Below are 17,151 nucleotides of genomic sequence, written 5' to 3'. Positions count from 1 at the left end.
AACTTGTCGACACCTCAAACTTTATTGCTTACGAAGAGTTCTCTACAACCCACACTCTGCAGTACCAAGGCTGCAGCTCTTCGTGTGCTGGGCCAGGGGTCTCTCCCTGGGAGCAGTCTGGCTCCGTGTGAACAGCTGGACAGAGGCTACCTTAGCAAGACTGGGGACGAGATTCTTCCTAGGAGTCTCGGTGTCCCCTGCCCCCAATGATTCACAGTTGATTTAATGCTACATGAGTCCTGAGCAGCTCCCCCCAGAGGAGAGGCTGGGCGGGGGCAGTGGGGAAGGAGGTGCTTATCTTACAGAAATCTGGAAGAGGGTAGAGGGGTCACAAGCACGGGGGCAGGTCAAGACTGAGTGTGTTCACCCCATCTCCTGGTCTGCTGGGCTCACGCAGAGCCACTGACCCACCCTCCTGGAGGGCGGCTGTGAAAGTGCTTTGAGGTCATCAGAGTGCAAAGTGTCGCTGGCAGTGCCCTACAGTAGGGGCAGGGCAGGGGGGTGCGAGTGTGACACCCGGCTGCGCTCCTGGGGTGTTGACAGTGGGGCCTGGGGCACAAGGGGGGCTTACATCCGCTGCTTTCTTTAGCAACTATCATGCTTCATCCACAGACCCTTCCTGTCACGTGGGTCTTGTCACCCTTCACCTTTACAGATGAGGGAGGTGAGTGCCAGTCAGTGGCAGTGCTGGGCCAGCTGCTCTAGGGCAGAGCAGGGCCAGCAGCCCAGGGGCACGTGCTGGGGACTGAGAACCACTCCATTGAAACATCTCCTTTGGTCCTTGGCTGAAGCAGAGTTCAACTCAGGACTGGTGTTGCAACAACCTGAGAAGTGCGGTGTGTTCTACCAAGACTTCCCAGGGTCGGGCATTCCTTCCTCCTAGATCCAAAGGAGTTCGGTGGCTAGGAAAGGCCAGGCCAGGGGGTCAGAGGCCCTCCCATTAACCCAAGGACAGGCACACCTGCTGCCCTGGTCCCGGACCAGACCTGGGTGTGGGCCCTTCGACATGTGACACTCTCACATCTGCCTGGGGGCCAAGGGGCTGAGGGGCTTGCCCACCCCTCCTGACCCAGGCCGGAAGCTGCTCTCCCTGACTGCCAGCAAGTGGTCACTGATCCAAACGGGTCAGGCCAACTGCACTGGAGCAGGGCGGAGATCGTCTTCATTCCCGAGGGAGTCCTGCCTTCCTCCTGTCTCCTCTCATGGCGGAGCGTTCCCTTGGCCAGTGGAGCAGGACTCAGGCGGGAAGTCGTGGGAGGTGTTGCTTGCCCCGACTTGGCTGCTGCGGGCCCCTGGTCCCAGGCTGAGCCTTGTCTCAGGGCAGCACCGAGAAGGCAGGCCGCTCGGGCAGAGCGGAGCCGCGGGGGAGGCGGGGCTAGGGCCTGTTCTCCAGCTGGCCGTGCTTCACTCTCCAGCTCCAGGCGAAGCTGCCATCGGGGGCCAGTGTGCACTGCAGGTCGATGCCCGAGTCTGGCACCTCCATGTCATAGCGAACAGGCTGCCCGTCTTTGGTCACCAAGCTGAAGGCTGCGGCTGGGATCTGGGGACAGAGCAAACCAGTGGGCTGAGGGAGGGGCGTGGGGCTCAGAAGCTACCTGGAAGTGCAGACATCTCGTCCCAGCCAAAGGGGCGGGCCTGAAGGCACTGTGTGCTGTCATTCTGAGGACCTGGAGAATCCCACCTGGCCCAAGTGTGGGTCTGAGAACCCCTCAGTCACCACTGCCGGTCTTGCCCTGAGACCCTGGAAGGCATCTGAGGCCATGTCCGACTATTCCCTGGAGTGCCATTTCTCCTATTCAAAAGCCATCTTCCTGGAGGGCGGTGCCAGGTGCACTGGCTTCTGGGGACTCTGCCCCTAAGTGTATACCTGCCACCTTACCTGGCTGCTGATGCCAGTTGCGATGTCTCCCACCTTGACCCGGTGGAACTCTCGGATGTGCAGGTGTTCGCCATTGAGAGACTGTATTTGGACTTTCACACCTAGGAGGCAGGCAAGGTGACGATCAGGAGAGCAGCTGCTCCTCCCCAAGGAGCTGGGTCCTGGCAGGGGCTGGGGAACCTGTCCTTTAAGTCACTCTGCTCTTTTCAAAGGGGAGCAGGTCTAACTGGGAGGAAGCGGCAGAGATGAAAGGTAGGCTGGAGTAGCCCTAACATCCTACACCTGCTAGCTCTTCCTGACCGTCAACACCTGGGCTATGGCCGCATTGCCACGAGCCGAGGTCGCCTCCGGGGGAAGTAGTATTCCAACCTGGATGCAAAGCAGGAAGGAACCGAGTGCAAAGCCTCTTAAATGAGATTATGGGCAACTGTGATTGTTCCCTGAGCTGAAGCAGCCTTTGGCCAGGCCATGGGGGCCCGATGCCCTAAGTCACGCTAGCCCTCAGGAATACGTGAGCTGATGAAGCCCTTGTTCCAGCAAAATCACAACATGACCTACGCAACCAAGCTTGGAAATTAAGAAATTCTATGTTGTCTTTCTCATCTTTTGACCTCAAATAGCAGAGGAGGATTCCGACAAACGTGTTGCCAAGTTCTCGATTAAAATGCTCTTGGGTCCCGTTCCTTCTTTTTTCCCTTCCCAGAAGAGATTAACTGCTCAGTTTCTTACTCTAGGGAGACAGCCTGCTCCCCTCCCCAAGCTCGGGGGCCTTCTGGGACTCTCTCAGCAGCCAGTGAAGGGACAATGGCTCTTCAGTGCCCCATCGGGAGAGGCTCGTGGGCGAGCCAGGTCCTTTCATCTCCCTTTCCCCTGCTGTGCCCGAGGAAGGGAGACAGGAACCCCTCAACCACTCCCTAGTCCCAGCAGATCAGCTGCCCTGGGAACTGTACCGTTGAAGTAGCTTGGGGTGTCAGTGGGCCGCCCCCGGGCCAGCACCATGTTCCAGCTGGAGCTTCGAGCCTCTGCCTGGCTGCTCCACGAGTGCACACCAGAGCTCAGGGTGTCCCGCGAGCTCTGCGAGGCCTTTGATGGGTTCTGAAACAAGAGGGGCACAGACTCAGGCCCCTGGGCTCAGGGAGCCATCCCGGCCTTGCTCTCAAGGGGCAGAGGGGCCCTGGGCTCTCTCCTGGGGTGACGAGCTGCTCATGGTCCATGCTGGAGCGGGGTAAGGAGTACTTCTGTGGGGGACCAAGGCCTACCCCACACTGTCCCTAGTACCGAATCCCCAGGACTGTTGAAGATGGGAAACCATGACCCGTCCCAGAAGGAAGGGGTGACCCCTGCCTCCCTTCCTTTACCCACCGCTTGCCCACAGCCCATCACCAGCTGGCCACAAAGCCACATGCTCGGTGTCAGCGCAGAGAGAACCACATGCCCAGAGCCATGGCCGACTTACCTTCTCACTGTCGTCTGACAGGGACAGGCTGTCGATGCTGAGGCATGAGAGAATCTGCTCCTGCTCCTCCAGAGAGAACGGCTGGGACAGGCTGTTCAGGAATAATTCTGCGGGAAGAGTGGAAGATGGCTGTGTTGTCAGGGGCCGTCCTGGTGGGGAAGGGGAAGGAGGAGCACAGCCCCGGTGGGCGGCCCGGCCTGAGGCCACCGCTGCAGCCGCCCGCACCTATTTCAAGCTGCTGCAGCTCCTGCTCGGGGAACGTGGCTCTCCGCTCTGGTGAGCTGGGGTTTCTGGCAGGGGCCGGGTCCAGGGAGGACAGAGGCAAGGGTTCCCACGTCCCAGACTCCTCCTTGCTCGAGGTCAGGGGTGGAGACTTGTTCGGCTCTGGGGGCTCCGGTGGCAGAGGAGGCTGAAGCTGAGGGGCTCCGGCTGTCGTGTCCTCGGCTGGCTGGGGCCCGGGGTCCCCTGGTGAGAGATCCCTTGGCTGGGTGTGCAGGGTCTGGTGGCAACTGGGTTGGGTTGGCGGAGGAAGTCTTGGTTCTGTATATTCTCCCCTCCACGGGCTCTTCAGGCCCCCCACTGTAAGAGAGAGTGCAGCGGTGAGCTGGAAACGTGCTGGCCTCTGACCAGCACAGCCAGGAACGGCTTTTCCCAGAGGGGCACTCTGCTGGGGCCACTATGGGAGACCCATTGAGGAGGGCAGTGTGGTGGCCTCTGGAGGAGGCCTCTTCAGTAAGATGGTCACACATAATAGGGACAGGACTGCATTTCTTTCTTTTACTCCATTGTCCTTCTAAGCATCAGTGGCAAATTCCAAAACTACAGCAATAGCTCCAGAGAAGGACTTTGTTAATAGGAAAGAGGAGACTTAAAATGAGCCCCGAGGCAACAACTCAAGAGTTTCCAGGAAAACTGGGTGCCCTGACCGGCCCCTCTCCTGCCCCATCCCCACAGTCTGTGCTTCCCGAGGGCACCATTTCTCTGGGTGGGGGCAGCTCAGCCCTGGGGCCATCCTTGTCATTGCATCACTGCCACCTGGCTTTGGTGAGGGGCTGTGCAAGGTCTCTCTTGTTTTTATTTCCTTTCATTCCTACCACCATTCCTTCCCTGCTGTCCCCCAGGTGACATTCTATTATGTTTGATGTAGCACTTTTGAATTGATTGTATTCCTGCAAAATGCGTGTTGTTTTTATTTATCAATTTTTAATTTACAAAGAAGACATTGCGTTCTAGGTCCTGTTCCATTGGTTCCTCTCCTCACTCAGCACTGTGGCTTTAAGATCTGTAGGTGAACTGCTGCTGGGTGCTCCCTGGGTACCCCCACCCTCTGCCTCTCCACTCTCCCAGGGAGGAACCCCCGATGGCACCCAGCTCCCCTCCCACAAATGAAGCTGCAGGGCACGCCCTCAGGTGCGCCCCTTCCTGGATCTGCAGAATTCCTTTGGCAGCGCACCAGAAGTGGAAGGGCTGGGTCCCAGTCTGCAGACGACAGCCTCATTGTGGCCAGGTGTCCTCCAGAGTGGCTGTGGCCTTGTCCAGGCGCCCTCCAGTGGTGCCTCCAGGCTCCGAGTGCCCCACACCCCCACCAACTTTGGTGCTACCAGCTTTCTGCTCTTTCCCGTTCAGATGGCTGGCGGGTGGTACCTGCCTTTATTTTGTAATCTCTGATTCCTAATGAGTTTGAGCCCTTTACACATTCTAACCCTCTTCCAGGGGCCCGGCACTAAGCCTTGCACGCACATCATCACAGTCTCCCCAACAAGCCCAGGCTGCTGGCATCCCCGTGCTCTAGATGGGAAAACCGAGGCTCCAAGAGGGAGAATGACTTGCTCCGGACCAGTGCCCGCCCTGCCACCTCTCTGGGCCTGTGGCTGTCTGCCCGCCGGGAGGGGGCCACCCTCTAGCGCAGGGCTCTCACCTTGCTGCAGCGCCCGGCTGACCTTGCCCCCCAGCTCTGCTGCAGACGCTCGGTGGCTGGGCTCTTTCTGCAGTCCCTCTTCAATGGCCTGGGCCGTGAGGGGGGCACAGGAGGGTGGGATCTCCCGCACAGGCGGAGGCTCACTGGCAATCTGGGGTGGGGGGCGAAAGGCAATAGGTGAGGCCTGCCACCCCCAGTTCCCTGTGCCAGCTTTCTGGTCTTGCTTTCCGCCCCTCGCCCCCACCACCCGAGGCTGTGCTGGGCTCTGTCACAAGGAATGGAGAGTCTGGGCTAGAGTGAGGGCTGGCACTTTTCCTACAAAAGGAAAAAAAGGATCCAGATAAGACAGGCCAGAGCCAGGCAGCAGGACGCCATGGCCTCTAGGCCCAGCCCGTCAGGAGGCAGGTGGAGGTGGCCCGGGCTGTGGCCAGAGGGAGCTCTCCCCGCCATGAACCCAATCAGTCCCTCAGCTGGGATCTCTCCTTGGGCCCCCAGTTTTGGGTGGCACGTATTTTAATCAGAATCCCATATTTATGACGAGGCCTCCCCTGCTCATGTGTGCCCCTGAAGAGCAGCCCAAACCAGCAGCTTCCCCTCCTGGCCGCCCCAGGTCTGTCACTGACCTTGAGGCAGAGCGGCCCCCGGAAGTACTGCGTCCAAGGGTGGCAGCCGTTGAGCATGTGCAGCATCATGCAGCAGCTGCTCCAGACGTCCACCTTGGCGTCACAGGGCTTGCCCAGCACCACCTCTGGAGCCATGTGGGTCTCCGTGCCAGGGATGTAGTCCCCTGAGAAGGCAGGTGAGACAGAAAGTCACCTGTGAACTCTGATGGGCAAGAGTCTGGGCAAGGCCCACCCCAGCTAATTCTGGTGTACCTTGGATGTGTCTCTGTTAAAGAACTTTAAATGCAGAAACAAAGCCTCCAAGTCAACCTTGCTGGGGAGGAGCTAAGCCAGGGACCCTGCTGGGGACCCGTACAAAGAAGATCATTCACGACATGGGCTCTGCCCTTTGAACCAAATCCTCAAAGTGCTTTTTTTTTTTTTTTGAGACAGGGTCTTGCTGTCACCCAGGGTAGAGTGCAGTGGCATCATCATAGCTCACTGCAACCTGCAACTCCTGTGCTCAAGCCATCCTCCTGCGGCTAGGATTACAGGCATGAGCCACCCCACCCAGCCTAAAGTGCTTTTTAAAAATGGGAAAGGGGCTGGACAATGAAAATTAAGTTGTAGAAGATAAATTATTGGTATGATATTCCTGAAATATTAGTAAGTGAAAAAAACCCCAATAATAGAAAACTTTTATGCTTAGAAGACTGGAAGGCTTGATGGTAGATGGTAACAGTGTTTTTTTCCCTGGTGGTTTATATTTAAAATTTTTGCTTAGATCTACTTCAAAGAATGTTAGAAAAGGTATTATTTTTGTAATAAGAAAAAAACCCTACTAACATTATTTTAAGGTGGAGATCGGGTGTCTATGTTCAATTTATGGCTTCAGAATTAACCAACACAATCCTTTAAACAATACACAGATACTTCTAAAAGATTGTTTTCCCTTCGGTCAAAATGAAATCATTTTATGCTTAATGCCATAAATGGAAAAAGCAGGGCACAAGAATTGTGTTATAATGGCCTTAACTAGGCACAGGAAAAAAAACTTGAAAGGAATTATCTAAAATATTCATGATTATCTCTCTGGGCAAGAGGAATGGTGAGAATTCTTTTTTTCCTCCTCTTTTATATGCTTAACTCTGTTCTAGCCAAGTATTTCACATTGGGCATGGATTACTTTAATAATCAAAAAAAGAAAAGTTAAAAATATATGTTTCATTAGCTGTGGAGCCCAGGCTTCTTGGTCAGTCTGCCCACTGTGCTTCTGGCCAGCTATGGTCAGAGGGGTGGGAGAGCTGGGGTCCCAGTCTGGCAACACAGCACCCCCAGAAAGGCCACACAAAATGGGGCATCATGGGGAGCATAGGGGCTCCAAGGCAGAAGGCCTGGAACCTAGGGAGAGTCACCCAATCTTTCTGTTCTCTTCCTTGTGAGAGGAGCATCAGAAATGAGCACCTGGGCCAGGCGCGATGGCTCAGGCTTGTGATCCTAGCACTCTGGGAGGCGGAGGCAGGAGGATCGTTTGAAGCTGGGAGTTCAAGACTAGCCTCAGCAAGAGTGAGATACCGTCTCCACCAAAGATAAAAAATTAGCCAGGCATGGTGGCAAGTGCCTGTAGTCACAGCTACTCAGGAGGGTGAGGCAGGAGGATCGCTTGAGCCCAGGAGTTGGAGGTTGCAATCAGTTATGATTGGGCCACTGCACGCCAGCCTGGGTGACAGAGTGAGACCCTGTCTCAAAAACAAAAACAAAACAAAAACAAAACCAAGCACCTGACATCCATTATCACATTTACACATAACAAAAGCCTGATAGTCACCCAGGGTGGTTGCAGGGCTTAAACGCATCAGCAGACATAAAGCGCTGGCATCTCCTAAGCCCACTGTGGACAGTGCGGAAGGCATGTGGCTAGTGCGCCCTGAGGAGGGCGGTGGGGGCCTTACCTGTGAGCAAGGACTTCCCCAGCCCGTCAGGTTGAAGGCACACAGCATGGCCAAAGTCGCAGAGGGCTGCATGGCTCCCGTCGCTGGACAGGAGCACGTTGTCAGCTGTCATGCAGACACCGGGGAGGAAAAGGAACAGGTGAGTCACGTCGGGCCCCAGCCCGCCCTGGCTCGGCTTGGCCTGGCCTCCAGTGAGGCAACTTTCTGGCTGTTCCTACCCGGCAGCTGCTGCTTCCGATTAGTTTCATTAGTCACGGAAGGGAGGAGGGAATGGGCTGAGGCTGGAAGCAGGCAGCAGGCAGGATCTCTGAGGTGAGGGGACAGGAGCAGGGTTTACTCCCTGGGGTGCTGCCCCAGCCCTCTGCCAGGGTTCTCTGTGGGTACCATCTATTGGAAACTACGGTGCCCAGCCAAGGGCTTGGAGAACATTCCCCTTCCTACTGGGCACAGCTCTGTCACCCTGACTCAGGCTCTGCCACCAGAGATGACTGGGCAGGCCTCAGAAGAACGGGGGGAAACCAGACAGGACGGCATGAGGGATGAGCCCACTGGGGACCAGGGCCATGTGGGCCTGAGCCTCACCTTTGACATCTCCGTGCAGGATCCTGCGCGTGTGGAGGTACTGCAGCCCCTCCAGAGCCTGGCCCAGGTAGTAGAGCGCCCGGTCCTCCGGCAGGCGGCCCTGCTGCTTTATGAGCTGGCCCAGCGAGCCACCTAGGAGACCACGGGCCAGGCTTTACATGGGGCTTTCCCAGGCCTCTGGGCCAGCCAAGGGCAAGAGCGAAGGGCAGCTGGTGGGAAAGCAGGCCTGTCCCGCAGATATGACAAGGTCAGGAGGTTAAAAATGGACTGACTGGCTACCAGTCAGTTTGGGCAAGATCAGGGGAGCTCTCGGCCCTGAATTCGGAGAGAGAGTGTGGCCTGGCTCCTTACCTTCCAGCAGCTCCATGAAGATGTTGACCCAAGGACCTTCCCTCACAGCACCATACAAAGGGACAATTCTGGGCGAGGTCAACCCCGCACATGCCATCAACTCCTCTGCCCGGAACACTTCGACCCGCACCTGAAAGTGCCCAGAGGCAGCTGTGAGTCGGGGTGAGGGGACCTGCTGGACCCTCAGAGACTAAACGGTGCACCCCACACCCTTGGTGTCAGGGGCAAGTTCTTGTCCTTAATTAAAGTTCTGCAGTGCTGAGCATGTGCAAAAACACAGTCACACAAAACCCACATTCCTTACCTGGGCTCCTGGCATGCTGCCCAGCCTCAAATCTGCCAGACATAGAACATTTTTTTCCCCAGCCCGAATGCCTGACACTTTCTAGGACATGGGGCCTTTTAACACCATCCACATCTACCCTGAGAAGCTGGGTTTCTGACAGGTGTCTCTGAGTCCTCGGCACCCCTCCCAGCACTTAACTCCTGCTCTGACTAGCTGTCTCTCTCCCAGAGGACTAAACGTGTAAGCAGGCAGGCAGTGTTTACGTTTGTTGTGCCTGCAGCTGCTTCCCCAGCATCTGGGCACAGGAAGAGGCTTCTGGGGAGGGGTTTGGCCCAGGCGGGTCTGGGATCATTCACTCCTTTCTGCAGGGACCAGCAGCTTCGCAGGAAGAAATAGGCCTTAGATACAAAACATCTTGGGCTCAGATCCTGGTTCAGCCATTTAAAACGAGCCAGCACAGTTCCAATCAACATGTGTTTCCCAGTGTGAACGGGGGGACAGTGGTGTCTGCTCTTGGGTAGGGTGAAGATTTGGAAGGAGCGCGGGTGGGAGCCCAGGAAGAGCTGGCTCCCCGCTTCCTCCAGCTCAAATCAGAGCAGGGGATTAAACACTTAGACTTCATGAACACGCTAGTCCTTCCTGGCTGCTGCTGGTTCTCGTGCAAGCCTTAAGTGGCATCACCAGGGGGCGCCAGTGGCAGCAGCAGCCTGGAAAAGACCTATCAGGGACGCCCCCCTAGAGTGTTGTTTGAGACTTGCTGACTCCGCAAACGGGAGCTCTGACAACGCCGGGGTTTTGGACCTTTGCCTATCAGTGGAAAATGCCTTTCTAATGTTACTTAATATCTGGCTTGGTTAGTAACCTCCCATGAACTTTGACTCTTTGTCAGCGTTTCCAGCTCTAAAAGGCCTGTGAACCTCAGTGGGAACTAATTCACCGACAGGACTGGTGTTAGCCAATGTCTTTAACGGTGCCACGCCCAGACTCAGTTAAAGCACCCTGGGACACCACAGAGACTCAGGAGGACACCAGATGGATATTTCACATTTGAGGGAACAGCCACACTCACACCATGTCAACTACTAGCTAGACACAGCTCAGCTGAGGCATGAGGTCACGCTATGTTCCTCTTGATAACAGATCTTTATGACGCTGGACTCCAGAGCTCCCGGCCGCCCGACCTCCCGCACACCTTTCCAGGCGTAGCCCGTGCTGCCCGTTGTACCCATACCCATACGAGGCGCAGCCCCAGGCAGGAGCACGGCCAAATCCAGGAGCCGCTTCCCTCCCCCGAGCCAGCTGCATGCTTGACGCTGGCACCGCTCTTTCCTCCTTGAACTCTCCCCTCTTGTTTTTAGTATTCTTATCTGCTTTATTCCACCAGCTAAAAGGGGGCTAATGGCAATCCTCCAAGTTCTTTTGAAGACTGCAGGAATGTAAACTATGAGAAAGGGACCGACACAGTACTGGGCACACAGATGTCCAGGAAATATCAGAGGGTCACCCTTGTTTTCACGTCACCATCGAGGTATTCGCCCCTTGCTCCATTTTCAATCTAAACGTGCGTCCAGAGCTGGAGGCTGCTCACCTTTTCCCCGTACAAACATCTGTCCCTGTCCCCCGTTACAAATCGAGTTCCTTCAGGCCACACCTGTGGATGCCACATCTCTGTCCCCAGACTCTGCACAGTCTCTGGCACAGAGCAGGTAGGTACTCGGTGACAGCTGGGTTGACTTGGCCACACTATTCCAGATCAGTGGCAGAGCCAAAAAGAGGCTCCCAGAACTCCACGCTCAAGCCAAATGTTCTAAAATGAACCGTTGTTAACCCTCTGTGGGCCACAGACCCCTTTAAGAATCTGGTAAGTGATATGGACCCTTCTCCATCAAAAATGTGGGCGTGTCCCCCCCTACTCTTTTGAATAAAGTTCCCGGAATTCACGGAATCCCTCCACTGACTAGGATAAGAACTTCTATATTAGATGCTGAAAAGCACAAGAGAGTTGTATATGTACCAACAAGGAAATCTGTCCAGTATACGCCATTACATGAAAAAAACATGGTACAGGATAATCTCGAATAGGATCTCATCTTTATAAAGAAACAACTACATGTTTATATATGCACAAAATGTCTAAAAAAGATTTATGTCAAAGGGCAGTTACCTCTGAGAATAGGATTGGGGAACAGGGAAACTTTAGCTTTTTTGGGTATCATCTGAATGCTTTTATAATGAATCTGTATTTGTTTGCAATTAGAAGTAAGATTAAACAAAACAAATAAAAACCCTGGACCCACGGCCCATCAGTATCTGGCCAGGGGTGTTCTAGAAGGAGGACCAAGGGAGTGCTGGCACGACCGTGTGATACCGCACGTCCAATTCTCCCCAGGGAGCACTGGAGGGCATGGACTTGTTCTGACCCTGTGCAGCCGGGCCTCTGGTCCCTGGCCCACCTCCCAGTCCCTACCCCTTAATCAGGAAGCCGTTGCTCAAGCGATCCTCCAGCTGAAAACCCTAAAGGCTACCACTGCCTTGAGAGAAAGGAGGGGCCGTCAGCCCAACCAACAGCAGCTGGGTGGGCTGCAGAGCACCGTCTCCACCCGGAGTCCCTAGGTAGAAGGGAGGCAGTTCTGACAGTGGCCGGCTCCGGTGGGCTTGAGTAGCAGCCCTGGTGCTGAGAAGTCCACGCCTTGTGCTTGAAGCTTTCCCAACTGCCTTGGCAGGGGAGGGTGAGAAATGGAGTATTTGTCCTCTTCCACTATATTAGGGTTGTTTATCTTGTTGCCTGGGACTCTGAGGACCTCAGTAGGGGAACAGCTGAGAAGCCCAGTGACTAAGCTCCCAGCACTGGGTGCCCGTCTCTAGGACACTTCACACTCTCTCACTCTCCTCCCACCACCTCTCAGAAGGGACAGCTGAGCCTTCTCTGGTAGCCTGGGGAGGGGAACCGCAGCTGAGCGGGGGCCAGGCACGTGGCCTTGGCTTGCAAGTGGCAGATGAAGATCCACGCTGGCAAGAACTCAGCAAACTCAGCACATGTTTCCGCCAGTGGGGGGTGGTGGGGTGGAGCCTGCTCACTTGATACAGTGTGTCTGAAGTTTGCGGTAAAACCTACAAGTAGTCCCCTCCCCCGATCCACCACCCTGGGCCAAGTTCAAACCTGGGAAGCCACGTTTATTCACATCACAGTTTAGCCTCACCCCTTAAGGCCACAGGCACCCATGACAGCGGTGGCCGTGTCCATTCTGCACGGGGCCCGAGTGTGCTGGGCCTGTCTGGTCTGGCTGTGGGTTGAGTACTCCTTATCCAAAATGCTTGGGACTAGGAGAGTTTTGGATTTCAGATTTCTTCCAAGTTTGGAATGTTTGCATTACACTTACCAGTTGAGCATCCCTAATCTGGGAATCTGAAATGCTCAAGGGGCCAAGACAATGGTCCACAGATACATGTCTGAGGTCCCAGTGCTAGCTGTGAGGCTAAGACTTTGGGCTGGGGACAAGGTGGCTTCCATTAATGGGGAGGTGAGAGTCAGCGGAGGGAAAAGATGCCAACGGGGGAAGGGCGCTGCCGGTAACCCTGCGGGTCTGCTGCCATCGCTTCTCACCCCTGGCCTGGACAGTGCGATATCACACGACGAGGCCTCGGCTCCAGGCCCAGTGACATGGCCTTGGGCAAGTTACAGCATCCTCTCTGGTCTCCAGTTCTAACTGAGATGGAGGGGTGGGAGAGGTGGGTCATGTCTTCTGCCTGTAATCAAAACTCTAGGACCACAAGTCAACCTCTTCTTCCGCCTCTTTCTGAAGAGTGGTTCAAAGCCAAACTCTAGGGTGAGACAAACCTGGGTCTGAATTCTGGTTCTGCCCCTAGGCCAGTTACTCAATCTCTTGCTCAGTTTCATTTCCTCATAAGGCCCGGCTCACAGGACTGTACTATGATACCTGGCCAACAGGAGGGAGAGCTCAAAGCGGATCTGTCTAACTCCCAAAGTGTACAGCCTCCCCAAAGGGCCTGATAGGTGGGGGCTAGTGCTCTCATTACCTTTTGGTCCAGGGGTTTTAGCTCAGCATGAATTTCATTATGGTCCAACTATCTTCCAGGTCTTGACTTGCCCCTAAGGGCTGTGGCTGTATCAGCAGTGGCCTAGGCTGCACCCAGGCACCATGGCTGTGTGCCCCCTCTCACACTGCCGCTCACACACGAGCACACCAAGGGCAGTGACCAGGCCAGGACATGTCACAGGCTGCTCCCTTCCACTTCCAGCCAACCCAGGGCAGCTAGCAACAGCCACACTCTGTTAACAAGTCAGACCCACGGCCACCCTGTGGTTGTCCTTTACAGAAAGCAGAGGACATGCACCAGAGACCCTGTCTCGCTTCCCTCTTCAGCCCCTGAGCCCTGGCCTACCTTTTTGACAGCACACTGGAAGCCAGTCTGTTTGTCCTCCATCCTGTGTACCTCTCCGAAGGAGCCTCTGCCCAGGCGGGGCTGGTGTGTGGCCCAGTGGACCTCTTCTCGGTACTCATAATCCACTGGCTTGAGTTTCTGGGGTTGGCAGGCAAGAGAGGCCAGTTTTAGTGGCCAGGGCAGCAGCAGGAGGGATGAAGGCTCTCCAGCTGGCGGTCCTTGCCTGGGCTGCTGAGCTGAGCCCTCGCGACCAGATGCCCCTGGATCTAAGGCAGGGCTCTGAGCAGGGCAGGACCAGAGAAGGGCTTACAAGAATCCAGTGGAGGTAAAGGACACGTTCAGGGGCTGCCTGAGGCCAGCTCATCCATGCGATGAAAAGCCTTCTCCCACACTTGTGATCGTGGGACAGAAATGGAATTGCCAACAAACCTGACGATGAAAAACTATAACCCCAGCTAGAAGGTAGAAGAAAGAGAGGAACAGCGGACAGGGGCTGGGGGGCAGGTCGGGTCAAGGGATGATGTTACCAGTAGATAGAATAACACCCAGAAATTAAACTTTAGTAAAATCATTTAAGGTTGCAAAGTTATCTGGAAGAGAACCAGAGGGAAAGGGGAGGAAGGGCGAGGTGAAGATGGACACAATCCCCATCTCCTGTGTCAAGCTGCCGTGGGCTTGCTCCTGTTTCCCAGCGGCCGTGTTATTCACACGGTACACACGATCGCAGTCGTGAGCCGACTGACCAGAGGAACCAAGAACAGAAATAGCTAAAAAGGCTGTGAGAGTGAGGCTAGGAGTGGAGCGAGAGACGACTGCTTTTCATCCATGATGAGCACTGCCCTACTATTTCATTTGTCACCACAGGCCTGAGTGACCTGATAAAGACAGAAAAGCATCCCCCCAAGGTCTGCTGGGTTGCAAGGGACACCGCTCCTCCCCGAGTCCCAGCTGTGGCTCCCGCACCGGAGGTGCTGCGGGAGGGATGTGGACGGGTGTTTGGGGGATTAGTTACCTCAGTAAGCAGGACCCCCTCGCTGTCCTCGGTTTCGGGGCTAGGCCCCCGCGGCCTGGAGCCCCCTGCTGACCAGGTCTTGGCCAGGCTGGCCAGGCTGTGGGCGCGGCCCGAGCTCACGCTGCCCTGCAGAGCGTGCACCAGGTACTCCTCCACGGAAAACTTCTCACGGGCACCACGGAATGGGCAGCTGGGCTCCGGGTGTGGGTCAGGCAGGGGCTTCTGACTGTCTACGCAGGCCAGTTTGCTCAGGTGTGGGCCAGGCAGGGGCTTCTGACTGTCTATGCAGGCCAGTTTGCTCAGGTGTGGGCCAGGCAGGGGCTGCTGGCTGTCTACACAGGCCAGTTTGCCCAGGAGGAAGGACTCTAGGGGGTGAGGTTTCCAGGGCTGGAGAGGGTGGAATGGGAAGGGGTGGGGCAGTCTGCTGTAGGGGAAGGGGTGAGCGGGCTGGGGCAGGGGGCCTCCGTCCTGGGGGTGGTGGAGTTTCCACACATGGTTCAGACATTGCAAGGGGCTGATCAGTTTGTGAAGTTCCGATCGAGGCAGTGCTGGCCGGAGGCCCTCGCCAAACTGCTTAAAACTGAGCTGGCCAAGGCCTGGTTCCTTCAGAGGCTTGGTGAACTGGGGAGTGTTTCTAACATATGGGGCGCCTAGCAGAGACTCATCCTCCTGTGGGGGAAAACGCAGGTGTGAGGACTCAGGGCTGAGGCCAAGGTACAGGCCCTGTTCCCAAGGGCCCCCGAGCTCAGGGGGTGGGTCTCACCTGCACTGGGACGGTGCAGCTCTCCTGCTCGGGGGTTCTGGGGAGGGGTTTGGCCAAGGCCACTCCCGTGTGAGCCACGGACTTCGAGCTCTTCTTCTTCCGTTTCTTCCGGGCTTTGCTGTGACGTTTCCCCTTCCAACACACACGGGCCATTTTGCCCTCAGTTGCGTGGGCCACATTGTTGGGGATTTGATCAAGACTCTCAGACTGGCTGTCGAAAGAGGGACAGATCAGCATGTTGAGCACGTGGAGGCAGGAAGAGGGAATGGTTCAGATAACTGTGCCTGGAGTCATGCAGCCCTGAGGTCAAATCCCAGCTTTGCCATTACTTGCATGAATGTGGAAAGTTCCAAAGCCCAAGGAACCTCAGTTTTATCATTTATGAAATGGGTATGGTATTTTCTGCCACGCAGGGTAGAGATGGGGCTTAAACGATATAGTTCATTTTAAAAGCCTACCTCGGTGCCTGGCCCTAAGGCACGCGCCCATAAGCCATGCTCACTACTACGGTGACGGGGCACTCGCTCGGCCCTTCTCGGGGAGGATGGTGGTAGCAGCCACACAGCGCTCGCACTGCTCTCCAAGGGGGTGGCCCACACTCAGGGCAGGCATGTTCAGCCCTGACTGACCAGAGCTTGTTTCTGTTGCCTCTGGAAGAGGGGACAGTTGAGGCTGGTCGCCTCTACCCCTACAGGTTCCTGGGGGTCCCTGGCTGCTGTCAGAACGTGAGGAGCTGCATAAGCATGGACGGCCTCCCCGGGCGGGTGCTGGGTACAGGGGAGCCTGCCCCTCTCTGCTGGTCTCGGGGCCCCTCCGCACCGTGGCTCTGACCGGCTGGTATCCTTGCCAGGTGTTCAAGGAGCTGGCGGCAGGCGGTTTCTGAAAGGGCTGCAGCACACAGCTGTGAGCAGACCAGGGCTGCGGCCCCTCTTCCCGGCCTCCTCCTCTGCCCCACGAAGGAGGCCACCCACCAGTCCTGGGGCCCGCCAGAGGCCTACAGGCTTCTCTCAGGCAGCTGAAAGAAGCGTGCACCAGAAGCCCCCTACCCTGGACCAAAGGCATCTGGGGAGGCATGAAGAATTTGAGCACACTGAGCATTTCGAGGTTCCAGGGCAGCAGCCCTCCCCTGAAACTTTTTATCACTAGCAGGTTCCGAATTCCAATGATACAAAAGTCCGCCTGGTGGTAGAGGAGGGAACTGTTTCCAGGCTGAATTGTCAGTTTCCAAAAATCATCTTTGGGGGAGCAGGGGGCCTGGGACCAGACAGCCTCGCCCCGGTTTCCTGGGGCTTCCTGGCTTCGGGCAGGCTGAGTCTGTTCCCTGCTGTTTCCACACCCCTCAGCCCTACGCAGGTGTGTCTCACAGGAGAAAGACAGTGGGGGTCTCCCCAGGAGCACAGCGAAAGGGCCCCCGCAGCCTGCGTTCCGGGCCACGCTCCAGCTCCCGTTCCCAGTACCCTCCCTGTTATGGGAAACCAGGGGCTGCATCAAGGACTCTGGGAGAATAAAAATAAAACGTCAAGCTGATGTGACCCAGAGGCAGTCATCCACAAGCCGTGAAAAGCTTTTGAAAAGCTTATTTGGCTCAGAGAGCCGCTGGGCCAGGAAAGCCTGGGCGAGTTCCAGGAGCTGAGACACAGGTGTTGGAGGAGCTGAGGTGAGCGGCGGGGGCGGGGGACAGGGGACGCCACCCTCAGACCTGCCTCCCACCCCAGCCAGCCTTCTTACCTGTACTGCTTCGACCCAGCGATGAAAATTCGTTCTGAAAAGGTAGGGCTGAACTCTTGGCTATTCTCACCTTTTAAATAAAGGAAGAGGACTTGGATTAGCAGAAAGAAGGAACAGGAATTCAAAACTCAGGGGAGAGACACTTTCCAGAGATCCCCTCTTAGGCCTCTCCTTCCCAGACCAGCCCTGTCTGGTGGCTCACTCCCCCACCAACATCC

General features: G+C 56.1%; 1 protein-coding gene across 3 annotated transcripts in view; it reads right to left on the bottom strand.

Moving 5' to 3' along the window:
- Positions 1-17,151, bottom strand: part of MAP3K14 (mitogen-activated protein kinase kinase kinase 14) — a 40,858-nt gene continuing 23,707 nt past the window's right edge. Inside the window, exons 2-16 of one of the 3 annotated variants that reach the window (XM_045526767.1) lie at positions 16,934-17,003; positions 15,664-16,093; positions 15,206-15,416; positions 14,443-15,111; positions 13,431-13,568; positions 8,741-8,870; positions 8,390-8,521; positions 7,808-7,912; positions 5,877-6,040; positions 5,254-5,404; positions 3,561-3,914; positions 3,336-3,442; positions 2,830-2,974; positions 1,880-1,980; positions 1-1,540 (exon numbers count right to left, since the gene is read on the bottom strand). In XM_045526767.1, the coding sequence (XP_045382723.1) occupies positions 1,376-1,540; positions 1,880-1,980; positions 2,830-2,974; positions 3,336-3,442; positions 3,561-3,914; positions 5,254-5,404; positions 5,877-6,040; positions 7,808-7,912; positions 8,390-8,521; positions 8,741-8,870; positions 13,431-13,568; positions 14,443-15,111; positions 15,206-15,358 (2,514 nt within the window). In that variant the 5' untranslated portion in view covers positions 15,359-15,416; positions 15,664-16,093; positions 16,934-17,003 and the 3' untranslated portion in view covers positions 1-1,375. Of the gene's footprint in view, positions 1,541-1,879; positions 1,981-2,829; positions 2,975-3,335; positions 3,443-3,560; positions 3,915-5,253; positions 5,405-5,876; positions 6,041-7,807; positions 7,913-8,389; positions 8,522-8,740; positions 8,871-13,430; positions 13,569-14,442; positions 15,112-15,205; positions 16,094-16,933; positions 17,004-17,151 lie in introns of all 3 variants that reach the window. The other 2 variants (XM_045526765.1, XM_045526766.1) reach the window with 2 other exon arrangements.

This window comes from Lemur catta, chromosome 15 (genome assembly GCF_020740605.2).
Source record: "Lemur catta isolate mLemCat1 chromosome 15, mLemCat1.pri, whole genome shotgun sequence".
Lineage (NCBI taxonomy): Eukaryota > Metazoa > Chordata > Mammalia > Primates > Lemuridae > Lemur > Lemur catta.
This window is presented reverse-complemented; position numbering and strand designations above follow the sequence as displayed.